Source organism: Paramisgurnus dabryanus, chromosome 9 (genome assembly GCF_030506205.2).
Source record: "Paramisgurnus dabryanus chromosome 9, PD_genome_1.1, whole genome shotgun sequence".
NCBI classification, from domain to species: Eukaryota; Metazoa; Chordata; class Actinopteri; order Cypriniformes; family Cobitidae; genus Paramisgurnus; species Paramisgurnus dabryanus.
In genome coordinates, this window is record NC_133345.1 from 17,404,274 (window position 1) to 17,419,750 (window position 15,477).

Here is a 15,477-nt window from a genome sequence, read left to right on the forward strand (position 1 = left end):
GGAGCACCTAGAGATGTTGCTTGGTAGTCACACTATTCATAGCGCCAACATCCTACATGCTATCAACATCATTTATCTCCTGATTACACTCTTCGCCATATCACTTTAGTTTAAACATGGTAGATGATGATGTGTACAAAATAAAATATGCCTGGTTATTGTTTTAACACATGTTACCTTTATAAATGTCTGCTAACTATAAATTTCAAATATTGGTTAGGACAAGTAAATGGTAAGAAATAAAAAATCTGATTATGAGCAAAAGCACAAATAAATACAATAGAACAAACATACAAATGAAATAAACAGTGATGTTCATCTTTTCAGGTTGGTCTGTAATTTTCAGGCAGAGTACAGAAACTAAATAAAGTAATCAGATAATACTGCATAGCCTTTACTGTGTATATTGGATTAATTCTTATTAAAAGTTACAAAAGTTATTTAGTCAAGAAAATGAAATTATGATTTTCTTTGTCTGTGATTTGATTAATATTAAAAACAGCATCATGTTTATACTATAAAAATGGGGTACTGTCACTTTAGTCAAGTCAAGGTTTATTTATATAGCACAGATTTAACACAACTGTAGTTGATCCAAAGTGCTTTACAATAAAACAGTTAAAAATAAAAGAAATAGAAAGGAATAGAAAACAAGAATGAGGATAAAATCAAGGATCAAAACAATCAGAAAAAGTTGTATATGCATAGTTGGAAGAGATAGAGACATAGTGTGCACATGTATACATGCCTCAACATATACACACATACATACATATACACACCCCCGCACCCCTACACAACTACATATACATACCCAACATCATTCAAATGCTAATGTGTAAAAGTAAGTCTTTAAACTTGTTTAAAAAATGTAAAAAATACTCTGCTGCCTTAAAATTTTTTGTTGATACAACTCGGATTTACAAGTCATTTCAACTTACTATTATTTATCTTGACTAGAGATGAGTTGTTACAACTACAGGTGAGTTGTTATAACTAATAAAATTCAGTTGACTTTTCACAACTATATTTTTTAAGATGTGACAACTCATCTCTGTTGGCATGATTTGTAAATCTAAGTTGATTTAACAAAACATTTTAAGGCAGCAAAGTATTTTTTAGAGTGCAGTGTTGGAGAGGTCCTAATATCCAACGGTAAACTGTTCCAGAGCTTTGGGGCGGCTACAGAAAAAGCCCTGTCACCTTTTGATTTGCAGCGAGATCGACAGACAGATAAAAGTGACTGATCACAAGACCTTAATAATCTGACAGCTGTGTATGGTTTAATGAGATCAGAAATATAATCCGGGGCCATGTTGTGCAATGCTTTGTATGTGAATAGAAGAACCTTAAAATTGACTCTGAATTTTATGGGTAGCCAATGCAATGAGGCAAGGATAGGGGAGATATGGTCACTTTTTCTAGTTCCTGTCAGCAATCTGGCTGCAGAGTTTTGAACCATCTGCAACCGAGACAATGTGGATTGTGGTAGACCAACATACAGGGAATTGGAGTAGTCCAATTGTGAAGAGATAAGTGCATGGATCACAATTTTCAAGGTCTTTACTAGAAAGAAAGCGTTTTACTTTTGCCACAGATCTAAGTTGGAAAAAGCTACTCTTTAGAACTGTATTTATGTGCTTGTCAAATTGGAGATTAGGGTCAAAATAAACACCAAGATTTTTGCGTGATTATGCAGGTTTTTACTTAAAGAACCTAATTGCGTTTTAACAGAGTTGTCGGTAGCAGCAGGACCCAGAAGAAGCACTTTGGTTTTATTTTCATTTAGTTGCAGTGAGTTGTTTGTCATCCAGGACTTGACTTCATTTAAACATGAAAACAGACGGTCTAATGAAGAGTCATTGCCTGGTTTAATTGGAAGATATAGTTGAAGGTCGTCAGCGTAACAGTGATAATTTACATTAAATAAATGGATCCAATACATTGTTACACATGCATTTTTTTCCTCAACTGCTTGTATTTATTTAATGTAAAAGACTTTTACTAATATAATCATGGCATTTTGAGATGATTTCGTTTTAAAATGTCCGCTCAAGCAGCCCATCCTCACCCCATGGCGTCAATATTTGACGCCACTTGACCATGCGTCAATATGTTACGCGGAGGGTATACCCTTTGCGTCATTTTTTGACGAACTGGGGACTTCAATACTATTGAGTCCGTTGCATTCTCTTTCCTATTTTCTTACCATTTTCGCGTCGGTTTAGGGTTAGATTTACATAATGACATCCCTACCCAAACCTATCCCTAACCCCAATGTCAGGCGACAACTGTTTAATTTCGCGTACCTAATAGTATTGAAGTCCCCAGTTCGTCAAAAAATGACGCGAAGGGTATACCCTCCGCGTAACATATTGACGCATGGTCAAGTGGCGTCAAATATTGACGCCATGGGATGAGGATGTGTTGGCTCAAGTGCAAGAAAACAAACTCAGTTGGCATTTGCGCGTTGCCTGTCAGTTACTAGCTGTCTGAAACCTTGAGATGTTGATGTTTATCGTGCTCGTGCTTGAGGTGCGCGCAAACAAAACTTATCAAACAACACGTGAGTAAAGAGATCGCGTGAGATCTGTTTCGCGTCTTGTTGTGCTTAAATATTTAAATTGGTCAATCGGGCCAGTGACTGTTGCACCTCTGCTAACACACATTAATGTTAACACATTTGTAATAATTATCTTACCAATGATGCACAGAGCAACCCCTAAAATTCCAGCAGTACGCAAAAAAAAAAAAAACCGTGTTTCTGGTGAGTTTTTAATGGTAATCTGTAATACCGTGATTATCCAAATTATTAATTTTACACTGCGTGTATGTTTTGATAATCATTCTGAATCTGATCTCTAAAAAAAATTCCTTCACAAATATGCAATTATTTCAGCTTTCTGCTAAAAAAATTTTTTTGAAGAAAAAGACACATATTTAAGATTTTATAAACAGAAAAAAAATAAAGACAGGATGAAACTTTTCCGTTTTGTTTGTTTGTTTATTGTTCATTTGAAAGCAGAGGGTCTGTTCTTTCAGTAAGGAATAATTGACGATGGGCCATTGAACTACACTGTATAAGAAAATAATGCACACCCAAGGTGGTAATGCGAAGCGAAGCGGATGTGCATTATTTTTGCTATTTGATTATTTGTATGTTTATATATTTTTAGGAGAACATTTTCTTGGAAGGCATTTTGTGAAACTTTGCGAAAATCACAAAAAATACTGGTGGGCAACTTTTAAAAAAAAGGCTGGTGGGGAATGGGTTAAATAAAATTAATAGTAATTTGTTCCTTGGTTTATCTGATCTGCTGTCTCTTTAAGACCTACTATAATGCACAGATTTAATATACTGTTACACAATTGCAATTTTTTCAGACATAAGATAAATGGTCCGAGCATCCTTCATGTTGGTTCTGTGCCTGTGTTCTCATCTGCAGAAAAGTAAATTCAGTTCATTGGCAGAGAAAGTCATTACAATTTGATTAATAAAAAGAAGAACATTCTGTACTTTGGAATAATGTGCACAAGAACATGCACACTTTCTTTTATGAGAAATTAAATAGTGTCCATTTTGATTTGAATTCATTTGCGTTTCTTAATAAAAGTTGACATGGCCCTTTATATAACCCTAAACTACAGAGTCATGGATATTCAGTTACAGCTCCCCAGCAGAGCTCGAATTTTGGCTGAAACCAACAGTGAGATGAACAGCATATGCAGTTTCTCTGTTCTCCATCAGAACGACTCAATGCGCTGGCCGTCAAACTTCAGGCTGGGCTTCCACAGCTAAAATCCAGCCATGTTCACCATGGAAACATGGAAAGAAGAGAAAACAAAGAGAGAGAGAGAGAGAGAGCAAGGCATACCTGGCACAGTTCAGCTACAGGATGCCAGCCTCTGATCCTGTGTGTTAGGGATTGGGAGTGTCTGGCAACAGTGTGTTGCCATCTGGGGGCCGGGGGGTTGCCAACCATGCTCTACATCTTTCAGCGACGGGAATGATCTAAACTTCTCCAGCGGGGAAAAAAACACCCTGTAATAGGAAATCATTTCCATGAAACTGTCACGGGATAAGAAACGGCATAATGCAAAACAAGTCTCAAAAACGCCCTCCTTCCATCGCTTCATTTATGTTTACATCTCCAAGGCAGAGATGAATCTGAGTGAGGAATTAAGTGTGACTTAAGTTGAAGACGGCTGGTGGAGCACTGTGGCCTGCAGCTCTGCGCTCAATATTAAATAAATAGCTAAATAAAATCCTTTTCTCGTTGTGTGTAAGATCATTGTGTGTCCTGTAGGCAAAGTGGGGTTATAAATTGAGATGATACAGTATAGCTCTTCACCACAGTACTCAGTCTCCACTTTAGCTTTGTGTAATGCTGCAAGGGCTTCTGTTCTCCACTACATCGCTGTATCATCATCATTTTTAGGACTCGAGGTTTGTGCTCATGATGTAATTGCCCCTGCGTCTATGTTTCACATTGGTTTTACAGCAGTGTCTGTGAGGGCTTGAATCGTCCTGCTCCTGTTATCCCTCTCTGAATTCAAACCAAACTAAACCTGTTCAAATCCAGTCACAGGTTGCAATAGTTACATTAAAGTTCAGTGCTTGACTGCTTTCCTTTCTCTTACAAACAAATAGTCATTATAGTCAAGGGTAATACAGAGGTACTTTTATACTGCTACTCAAAAGTATTTAAATAATACCACAAAATCTATCTACCATGGTACTACCATGTCCTGAGAATCATGGTATTAATATTAAAACTTAAACCAGCTTAGTGTGTAACTTTGTCATTTTTGTCCTTCATTATTGTTTAAGATGTACCTTGAGAACAATGGTTGCATACCTCTCTGGGAAAATGTGATATAGTTTTAATGTCCTCTGCTGTTTTCTTTTTGAAGAATCTGTTGCTTTATGTTATTCCAGAGAGACTCGTGTTTCTCTCTCTCTCTCTCTCTCTCTCTCTCTCTCTCTCTCTCTCTCTCTCTCTCTCTCTCTCTCTCTCTCTCTCTGCTCATACAGTACACTAATCTCCAGTGGCACAAACCTTCACTGCTGCTTTTCTGTCTTAGTATACTGTAGTATATTTCTTATAAAATTGTCTGTCAAATTTATTTCTATCCAGAGTTCACTATGTCTCTGTAGACATACGTTATGTGTACTTCCAGGCAATGTGGTGTTTAAAGTAAAAACAAAAATGTTCAAAAAATGTTTAGCTCACATTAAGCTTTGTCTCTTTAAGCTGACACACACACACACACACACACACACACACACACACACACACACACACACACACACACACAAGCAGAGGCAGGGATACATTGACCAGAAAGGGGGAAATCGCCCCCCCAGCAAATCGCACCCTGAGTAAGTCCTTATCAATCTGAAATCTACGGTGGCCGGGAAGTGCAAAACAAAACAGCAAAACCGAAATTAAAACAACAAATTAAAAACACAAAGGCAAATCTAAAAACAAAATAACAATTCAGAAAACACAACGCATAATCAGAAATCAAAACAACAAGTCAGAAATTTCAACGCCAGATCTGAAAACAAAATAACAAACCAGAAAACAAAATAACAAACCAGAAAGCAAAATAAAAAGTCAGAAATCACAACAGCAAATCAGAACAACCGGAAAAGGTAGGTACAATGTGTTAGTGGATTGGTTACTGCTGATTGGACGACACGTCGTGGATTGGTTACTGCTGATTGGACGACACGTCTGTCAATCAAGATATACAGGAAGTAAGACTTTTTGAATCAACAAACTTGAAGGCAGAAGAATGGAATACATTCAACGCTATTTTGAGGACGGACATTCATATGCCGTGATTTTGGACATGCTTTCAACTTACCATGGCATTAAGATTAGCATGCGCTCTCTTAAAACACATCTAAAGGAAGCAAATATGTTTAGAAGAAAAAACTATTCCCCAGTACACGATGTCAGGAATGCCATAAGAGCGGAGCTACATGGACCAGGACAGTTATTCGGCTACCGGACAATGTGGTTGGCACTTCAGCAGAAACACAAGTTGCATGTAAAACGGGATGATGTTATGCGATTGATGCAGGAGCTAAACCCACAAGGGACATTTCAGAGAACACGTCGTAGATTTGTCCGGCGTACATATCATTCCATGGGACCGAACTATCTATGGCATGTAGATGGGTACGATAAACTGAAACCATTTGGTTTCGCTATATCGGGTTGCATTGATGGTTTTTCGAGGCGTGTTATGTGGCTTACTTGTGGACATACAAACAACGACCCTGCTGTCATTGCACACAACTTCATTTCCTGTGTACAACGCATGGGTGTTGTTCCTATGAGATTACGAACGGACTGTGGAACAGAAAACGGTACATTAGCAGCAATACAGTGCACTCTCCGCCATCACCATACAGATTACTATTCTGGTTTAAGAAGTCACATGTATGGTACATCAATGAGTAATCAGCGCATCGAATCTTGGTGGTCCATCTTAAGGAAAGCAAGGTTAGTCTTGAGCATAGTATTAACTTAATGCTATAAATGTAATTGTTTGTTTGATTGATGCTATACTATTACAATTTGTACATTCGTATACTTCTTTCAACTAGCCATAATATGCAAATTTGTGACCCTGTCTGTAAACCAGACAAACGAGTATAAAAGTTTGATTTTTGAAAGCTATTAATTTCATATTTGATTCGGAATATTTTCACAGAATGTTCTTTAAATTATGCAGAATGATTTAATGTGGAAAACTTGAAAAAATGACTTTAGCTGGAAGGGTTACAATTAAGAATACAGTATTGTATGTGACTGATTTATGTGGACTATTTTTGTAGGGCACAGTTCTGGATAAACCTTTTTGGGGATCTCAGAAACGATGGACACTTCAATGGCAGCAATGAACACCAGTGCCTGCTTCAATTTTGCTTTCAACATATCCTTCAGGCAGACTTGGATGAATGTGTAGAGCTGTGGAATAAGCACAGGATTAGGCCTTCTAGACTTGCCATGTGCCCTGGTGGAGTACCAAATGAGCTGTATCTTCTACCACACAGGTTCACAAATCATACATGTGTAAAATGCATTTAACCAATGTAATTAAGATAAGCATACATAAATGTATATGCTATATACATATAATGTTACTTCTTGCAGATCTGGATCGAGGGATTGTGGCTTTCCAGTTAATGATGTGGACTTAGGAGCTTTTCCTGAGTCAAGGCTGGCAACACAGTTATGTGGGGATATAAAAATTCAGGAATATCTAGAATTTGCAATGGAACATAATCAATTACAGAGGCCACAGAATTGGGAGGAAGCATTACATCTTTATTTTACAATGAAGGAAACAGCAGGTCTCTGAGCACGAGAATTCTTAAAGATGACACTAGAAACCACGGGGTACATCATGTTAAGAACTTAATGCCATGCATAAACTGAAAACTGTGACATTTCAAAAACTGTGAACACTGATACTGACTAGTACATTTGAGTTTAATTAAAAGCATCCAAAGCCTGGAGAATTCTGGATTCCGAAATCCATGTGAGATTTAAAACTACTGTATGTCTCTGAAAGCGGTAACTTGAGGGTGTTTGCACATGTGTTTGCCATTGGAAAGGGTGAAGTGTCAAGAAAAACAATGCATGGTTGTGGTGTTATTCCAGCTGGTGGAAGTGATGTGAGACCAGTGGCGAACATCAGCAGATTCTCCAGTGACACTTCAGTCTGGTGTTCTACAAACACAAAAATTATTATTTCTCTTATAGATTTTTGAAGTTCAGTAAAAACATCTGTTTGTTAAATTTCGAATAACACACCTTCACAGTCGAGGAGATAGTCTGACCAAAAGGAAAGGGTCTTGGATTCGTTTTGCCTCTGGTTACTACCTGCTGGGCTAAGTTCGTGTTTGAAGAGGTTTTCCAAATCGATGGCTGTTAGTTTCTTTTCATTGTGGCACAGGAAAGATCCTAACACACGGGGATGCTGCTGAAGTGCAGTCAGAAACTGCAGGGTGGCAAGTCCATCTTTAAATCTAGTAAAGATTTTAAAAAATGTGTAAAAAATTGTATGAACATTAAATTACAGCTATTTTGTACATCTTATAATAAACATTTGCCCAGGATGTAATGTTTATTTGACTTATTTTTTAAAAAATTACCTTTTGATTACACTCTGGTTTCTGTCAATCACATACCACCTGAGATATTCTTCCACAACTTTATGTTTCTCCTCAAAATTCTTCACCAGTCGAAAACACCCAGCAGTCTGGAGCAGAGAGCTGTTCTTTAAAATTAGATCTTGTAGTGACTCCAGAGAAGTGGCATTCTGAATCTGAGAAAATTGACAAGAGTAAGTTGGTATGTGGTAGACATGTTAACAAGTCATCCATTCTAAAAAATTCTCTCAAAATGAAAATAAAATATTTAGGATTTTATTGTAATAAATACAGCAATCCCTTAAACTTATAAAATGTCTAGGGTCATCAATTAATTCAATTATATGAATTGAAACCTTCCAACTAATCACCGGTCTATTACCATACCTCTTGCAATGCTTTCACTATACCCTCATCTGTCACATCTTTAACAGTAGCGCTGAAAGAGGGCTGGTCTATAATGTGGTTTACCAGGTCTTTTGAGAGAAAATGGGGCCCTGGTCCTCCATGTACTATTGACACCGCAATCATCTTCCCTGCTAAGAAATACTCATCTTCCCTAACCGCTGTCATAGAAAGTAAAGCCAAATCACACACTGAATATTAGAGTCACAGACTGTAATTGTTACACAGATGGTATTTGTCAATAACAGGTAATGCTTTAAAAAAAAAAAAAATCAAAATAAATGCATACCAACTGAATTGTATACCACGTAGCGGCTATAAGGAGGTCCATCAAAAATGGGTCGATTCTGCAGGGAGCTCATCAGTAAAGTGAGAAGTTCCCTTCTTGGTCCTCCTGTATCAAGTCCCTCTTCAAACGTGCCAGCATCATCCGAGAACTTCACAAACATATCATTGAATTCTGAGTATGATACCCGTTTAAATCCTCTGACTGCTCCATCCCACACATTGGATCTCATTATGTTGAATCTGCTGACACTCTTTCGATCAATGGCAAGAGCCAGATTCGAAATAATGTCAGGAGCTGTTAAACTGCTTTCACCCCTAAAGATATTAAACACAATTTTTATCATTTTGTCTTTTTTAATGAGTGAATCAGTATTTGTGTATATCTATGTATGTATGTACGTTTATATATGTGTGTGTGTGTGTGTGTGCGCGTGTATGTGTGTTACGTACACACACACGCACACGCACACGCACACACACACACACACACACACACGGCAAGTTGTATTTTTGAGGATTACTTTTGTTATTGTACAACTACAGTGCTCTTGGTCAATTCAAAATGTTAACAAACCCTCAAACCTGAACATTTAAGTAGTAAAATTGAAATTTTGGCTTTCTTAAAAACACTACAGGCAGGCAGGCACAGACAGGTATTATTAAACATGAGCTAGTTGGACCTTTTTGGGTTGAAAATAGAAATAAAAAACAACTCTCAGACCTACTGCCAATTTTTAGAAGACACTTTCTTCAAGCAGTGGTACAGGAAAAAATCTGCATTTTTCAATAAGACTTTTTTATGCAAGACAACGCTTCAGCACATGCATCAAAGTACTCAACTGAGTGGCTGGCCAGTAAAGGCCTTAAAGGCGGAGTCCACGATGTTTGAAAAACGCTTTGGAAAAGGAGACGGGCCGACTACCAAAACACACTTATAGCCAATCAGCAGTAAGGAGCGTGTCTACTAACCGTCTCCGTTGCCTGGGTTGCGTATGTGTGGGGCGGGTCTATCAACAGAAGGTCCAGATTCTATTGGGGTAGGGGCGTGTTTGTTTAGGTGATTTCAAATATCAACATTGGCTTTCAAACATCGTGGACTCCGCCTTTAAAGGTGAAAAACTAATGACATGGCCCCTTTATTTACCTGACTTAAACCCTATTAAGAACTTTTGGACCCTTCTTAAGCAGGACATTTACAGTGAAGGTAAACAGTACACCTCTCTGAACAGTGTCTGGAGGCTGTGGCTACACAAAATGTTGATTCTGACCAGATCAAGAAACTGACTGAATCCGTGAATGGAAGGCTTGTGACTGTTATCGAAAAGAAGGGTGGCTATATTGGTCACTGTTTTTTTTTTTTCAGAAATGTTTATTTGTAAATGTAGAGTTTGTTTATTATTTTCACTTTAACAAGTGAAAAAAAAACAAGTGAGATGGGAAAATCTTTTTTCATTCAGTTGCCTAATAATTCTGCACACTAATAGTTGCCTAATAATGGTGTACATAGAAATATTCTCTTAAGAAAGCCAACATTTCAATTTTACTACTTAAATGTTCAGGTTTGAGGGTTTGTTAACATTTTGAATTGACCCAGAGCACTGTAGTTGTACAATAACAAAAGTAATCCTCAAAAATACCACTTGCCTAATAATTGTGCCCACGGTGTATATCTTCTATCTGCAGCTTACTCTAGCTGTTCTGGGAGGTCAAAACTTTGTGCTGTGGTTACAAGCTCATCATCCTCTTGAGTAGTCGGAGGCGCATACACATCCACGTATTCTCTACATAAAAAGAGAGCAAGCAAAAAAATTTACACATTTCATAAGCAAAGTACAAAATTATTTTTTTTTCACTAACCCGACAAACCTGTAACACAGATTCTCTCTGGCAGCATGGTCTGAAGTACTTGGACGCTCATCCTCGGAATCAGAAAGCTAAACAAAAAACAGGTTTCATTGCCAGCTGTAATTTTATATAGAACTGTTACAGTGTCATTTTCATAAGACAGATACTATTATTTAATTTTGGCAAGCAGTTTCTATTACTAGTTTTTTTCTATGCAGTACCTTATTAAAAATCACAACAATAGAAGCACAAGAGTAGGATCCAGGGATCAGACACAACTCAAGACACACTACTAGGTTAAAAGCAATTACCACTAACCTCTATTACACCTCTGTGTTGTGGAACCACATCAAGACCACTAAACAGCACACAAACAATAAAAAAAATAAAATGAGGTAATCATATGATGTTTAGCACAGATTTGACCAACAACAAATGAAGCATTTACAATATTAAGAAGACCTTACGTTTTGTTAACTGTTGTTTTTTCCGGTGTGCTTGAATGCTGAGGTGTTATTGGCTAAAGAAAAAAAAACATGTTTTATATATATATATATATATATATATATATATATATATATATATATATATATATATATATCACTCACACACACACACACACACACACACACACACACACACACACACACACACACACACACACACACACACACCACACACACCACACACACACACACACACACACACACACACACACACACACACACACACACACACACACACACACACACACACACACACACACACACACACACACACACACACCAATCTAAACAAATATAACTGGTATACCATTCAATACTTTTTTAAGGAATTTGTTTTCATCTTTGCTTTCATCAACAGTGTTGGAAAGGACTTTTAAAGAAAAAGAATTGTCTTAATAATCTTACCATTGTGTCAGCCAGGTTGGATTCATCCGTATGCCTTGTTCTTATGAAAACTTCTGTGTCTGTGTCAGAGTCTGAACTGAGAATTTGGTTTGCTGCACACATAAGAAACTGTGTTATGTTATTGGGCTTAAATATATTCAATAAATAAATTGTGATAAACTAACCTTCAAAGTCATTCTTTTTGCAAATAAACAAATTTATCCTCTGATATGGTTTTCCAATCTCAGATTTGTAATCTTTAAGTGTAAAGGGTCTCTGTGTCCCGGGAACATTAATAACTTCAGATAAATCTGGATAGAGAAGTATGTAGGGTCCTTCCTCCATGTCTTTGTTAAAGTCTTTGAATTTTTTTTCTGCCATCCTAAGGAGATCGTTTGCAGTTATTTGTGGGTCTGTGAACAGGGGGAGTGTTTTCCCCCGTAGTGGTTTTAAGGCACCACTCTGAAGACACATTATACCGATATTAATCTGTAAGAATTCAAACAATATCACTGTAAGGAATGTGCAATTCAAAATTCATAGCTAAACTCCCACTTGTAAAGTATACTGTAACGTTACCTGAACTTTCTTCTGCTCATGTTTGCTTGATCCTCCTTTCTTGGAAATTGAAAAATTAGTTCTTTCTTTAGACTTCAGTTGTCGGTACTCCAAAAACTGATTTAAGGTGGGCGTTGGTGTTGTGCCCACGTCTGCTTTAACTACTGTGTACAAGAGACAAAAATCAACGCTGTTTATACCTCAACGTTACTTGCTTCACCAACGATTTGTATTTAAGCTGAGCTATCAGTCACACGCTACTTATTGCAGTAAGCTATATATTACAATATTTTGTGTTCTTTTAAATACAAAACAATAGCTAAGATAACGCTAGTTTATAATAATACCTGCAACGTCCGATGACATGGGGGCACACGTTTCCTGTTGTGTCTCTTTGAAAACCTTAAGATTTTTACCACATGAGCTGCAAAAAGTTGGCAAAGTGTCAAATCTGAAGCCACAGTAAGGGCAATACATAATGTATTCTCTTGTGCAGGCTGTCACAACGCGATACCAGACTGCTCGTACAGGCAACACGATCATAACACGGTCGGTTCCTCGCACGTGTAAAATGACGTCACTTCCTGTTGTCCTGACCTTCCGCAGTGTTTTGATTGACAGACTTGTCGACCAATAAGCAGTAACCAATCCACTCACACATTGTACCTACCTTTTCCGGTTGTTCTGATTTGCTGTTGTGATTTCTGACTTGTAAATTTGCTTTCTGGCATGTTTTTGTGTTTTCTGGTTTGTTATTTTGTTTTCAGGTTTGTTATTTTGTTTTCAGATCTGGCGTTGAAATTTCTGACTTGTTGTTTTGATTTCTGATTATGCGTTGTGTTTTCTGAATTGTTATTTTGTTTTTAGATTTGCCTTTGTGTTTTTAATTTGTTGTTTTAATTTCGGTTTTGCTGTTTTGTTTCGCACTTCCCGGCCACCGTAGAAATCACTGTTGGTTTGATTCGTTTAAAACATGCATTTGAAAAAGCAACACTCGTCAAACATAATCATTATACATATTCTTTAATCTTTATTATCATGAAAATACCTGAAAAGGTTTGAAGAACAGCAATATAAATATATCCTTAAGCCATTTCCTGGAGCTGCGTGTGTCTGGTTCTTCGTCTGCAGCACATATTAAGTTTCTGCCCGAGAGCGCCCCCTGGCTTTTGGATGTAGCGGCATTTCACCGTACTTTATTGAGAAGCATAGCAAGAATCATCAGCCAATTGTGCACCCCTAATTTTGGTCAGTGTCTCTGCCTACCAACCACACTTTTTTGCCACGGTTTATGCATCTGATAGAGAACATACTGTGCCATTTCACTAATTAGGTTGCTCTGTATTTTGCACCTGGTTACTTTTGGCATATTTCTTGTGTTTGTTTAAAAAAATGTTTTTACTTTAAATGCAAAATACACTTATGTTTTTCCCAAACTATTTGTGTTGATTTGTTATATAAACAAATGATTTACATAGTTTTTTCCGGACCTATGAAAATGATGAGAATTCAGATTTGGACCTTTGAATGTAAACTTTGAGAACCCCTGGTGTATGGCATGTTTATGTATACAGTTTGAGCATTTTTATCAGGCTCTCGTGTTTATGTTTAGTCATTTCACTTTATAAGAATGGATGTGTTAAAAACAACACAATCAGTGTTAGTTTTTTGACAACACACTAAATGCATTGTCTCAAAAACTAAATCCAAACTTTGCGGTCTTAATTCAAACTTTGTAACTCATTAAGCTCACTACACATTGCGAGAAACATTAATGATTTACAAGTATGGTTGTCTCTAGAATAAATGTTGTACTTCAGTTCAATTTGACAGTGGGTTGTCAATTTCATTTATTTTAACACAAAATAACACATAATGTGTTAAACACATTAGGGTCAGATTTACTAACAGCTTGCACCAGCACAAACCTTCATTATGGCGTTGAATATTTTCTAAAGACATGCAGTGAATAATAAGTGCTAAAAAGGTGTTGTCTAGATAATTTTCTGACTGAACTTATTGCATATGCATTTCCAGTACTTTCCTTTTCAGACACAGAATTTATGGGAGGAGATTATTTAAATGATTTACAGTACGCAATGCGATTTACTAATGTTTGTGCGTGTGATATTACTAGTATTTGCGCCATAATTTAACGCTGAAAAAAGCATGTCTTAAACAACTTTGCTTTCAAAATGGTTGCAATTGTTGCTGCTAGGAGGAGGCATGGCAGAGATCAGAGAATGCACGGTAGAAGGCATTTTTTCCACACAGATCCATTTATTTGGAATTCCAGAGTAACATATTATTAAAAAATATTGTTTGCCAAGCCATGTTATTTTTATTTGCTGGAGGAAATAATATTCACACAGCACTTTGGTCCCGTAAATGTTCTGGGATCGCTCCCGTAAAAGAGGACCTAATAACGTTGCCATAACTTTCACGGAAAGCATTCTGTGTGAACAAGACTCAGAAACATTGTGTAAGGGATGTGCCGTAGTGAGGACGTGCGTGTCATCGCAACCAGAAGTTACGGTTCAGCTCTTTGTCACAGGGATTTAAACGCAGATCAACATTCCCGTCGGGAAATGTCAGCAAACTGGACTGAAACAGAGATCATCATTCACCAGCAATTACAGAACAACGCTCTTCATGATCTTAGTCATAAACTAAAATGCATCCGCATGATTTCTCGAGAGAGAAATTACATATAATTAGGAAAATTAAGACACTGTAGAAGAAATATGTCACATGTCTTTACAGGTGTGAATGCACGCACATATTTCGTAACATCATTGGCAGTGTGAATGAACCAAAAATCAAACAATCCTGGACAAATCCCGGACACATTTTCACCGGTGAACCACATCATGCGTTAGTAGATCACCTGCACCTGCAGCTCTGCTTATTTGCGACAAAACTAATTTGCGCTTCTCTTAGTAGATTGCGTTGGTCATTATGAAAATGAGATGTTGCTTGCGCCTGGGTTATTTAGTTTGCGCATTTTCAGTAAATTAGCGGCAGATATTACCATTCCCACGGATTGTGTTAAATGATAACACACAAAAAAAATAGTAAAAAATTAACACATCTTTTCTTGAATGTAATGGCAATGAGAAGGTTAATAGTCAGTAATTGAAATGCCTTAAGGGCGATTTATAGTCGTGCGTAGGTCCTACGGCGTAGGTTCCGCGTCGGTTTTCATTTATACTTGTGCGTCGCCGTCCGCGTCGACGTGCAAACACACGCGAAACCGCTGGTTGGCAGTAATCACGCGTGTAACCGCAGTAGCAGCAGAAGTCGTCACAGAAGAAGAAG

At 37.3% G+C, this 15,477-nt stretch overlaps 1 protein-coding gene and 1 long non-coding RNA gene across 3 annotated transcripts; one reads left to right on the forward strand and one right to left on the reverse strand.

The window, feature by feature from the left end:
- Positions 1-5,456: 5,456 nt before the first annotated feature.
- LOC135746393 (uncharacterized) lies at positions 5,457-7,310 on the forward strand. The gene is made up of 3 exons (XR_010531536.2): positions 5,457-6,518; positions 6,854-7,072; positions 7,173-7,310. It is a non-coding gene; the product is annotated as an uncharacterized lncRNA (long non-coding RNA).
- A 15-nt stretch (positions 7,311-7,325) lies between these two features.
- Positions 7,326-12,747, reverse strand: LOC135746392 (uncharacterized). Of its 2 annotated transcripts, none has more exons than XM_065265060.2 (13): positions 12,507-12,747; positions 12,181-12,323; positions 11,787-12,090; positions 11,623-11,714; positions 11,179-11,231; positions 11,030-11,069; positions 10,733-10,800; positions 10,555-10,647; positions 8,868-9,181; positions 8,645-8,739; positions 8,177-8,349; positions 7,836-8,050; positions 7,326-7,751 (listed from the first exon to the last, which is right to left on the reverse strand). In XM_065265060.2, the coding sequence occupies exons 1-13, from the start codon at positions 12,700-12,702 to the stop codon at positions 7,516-7,518; spliced, it is 2,022 nt and encodes a 673-aa protein (XP_065121132.1). In that variant the 5' UTR covers positions 12,703-12,747; the 3' UTR covers positions 7,326-7,515. The 2 variants fall into 2 exon arrangements, with proteins under 2 accessions (XP_065121132.1, XP_065121130.1); XM_065265058.2 differs by having other exon boundaries at positions 8,561-8,739.
- Between the last annotated feature and the right edge of the window lie 2,730 nt (positions 12,748-15,477).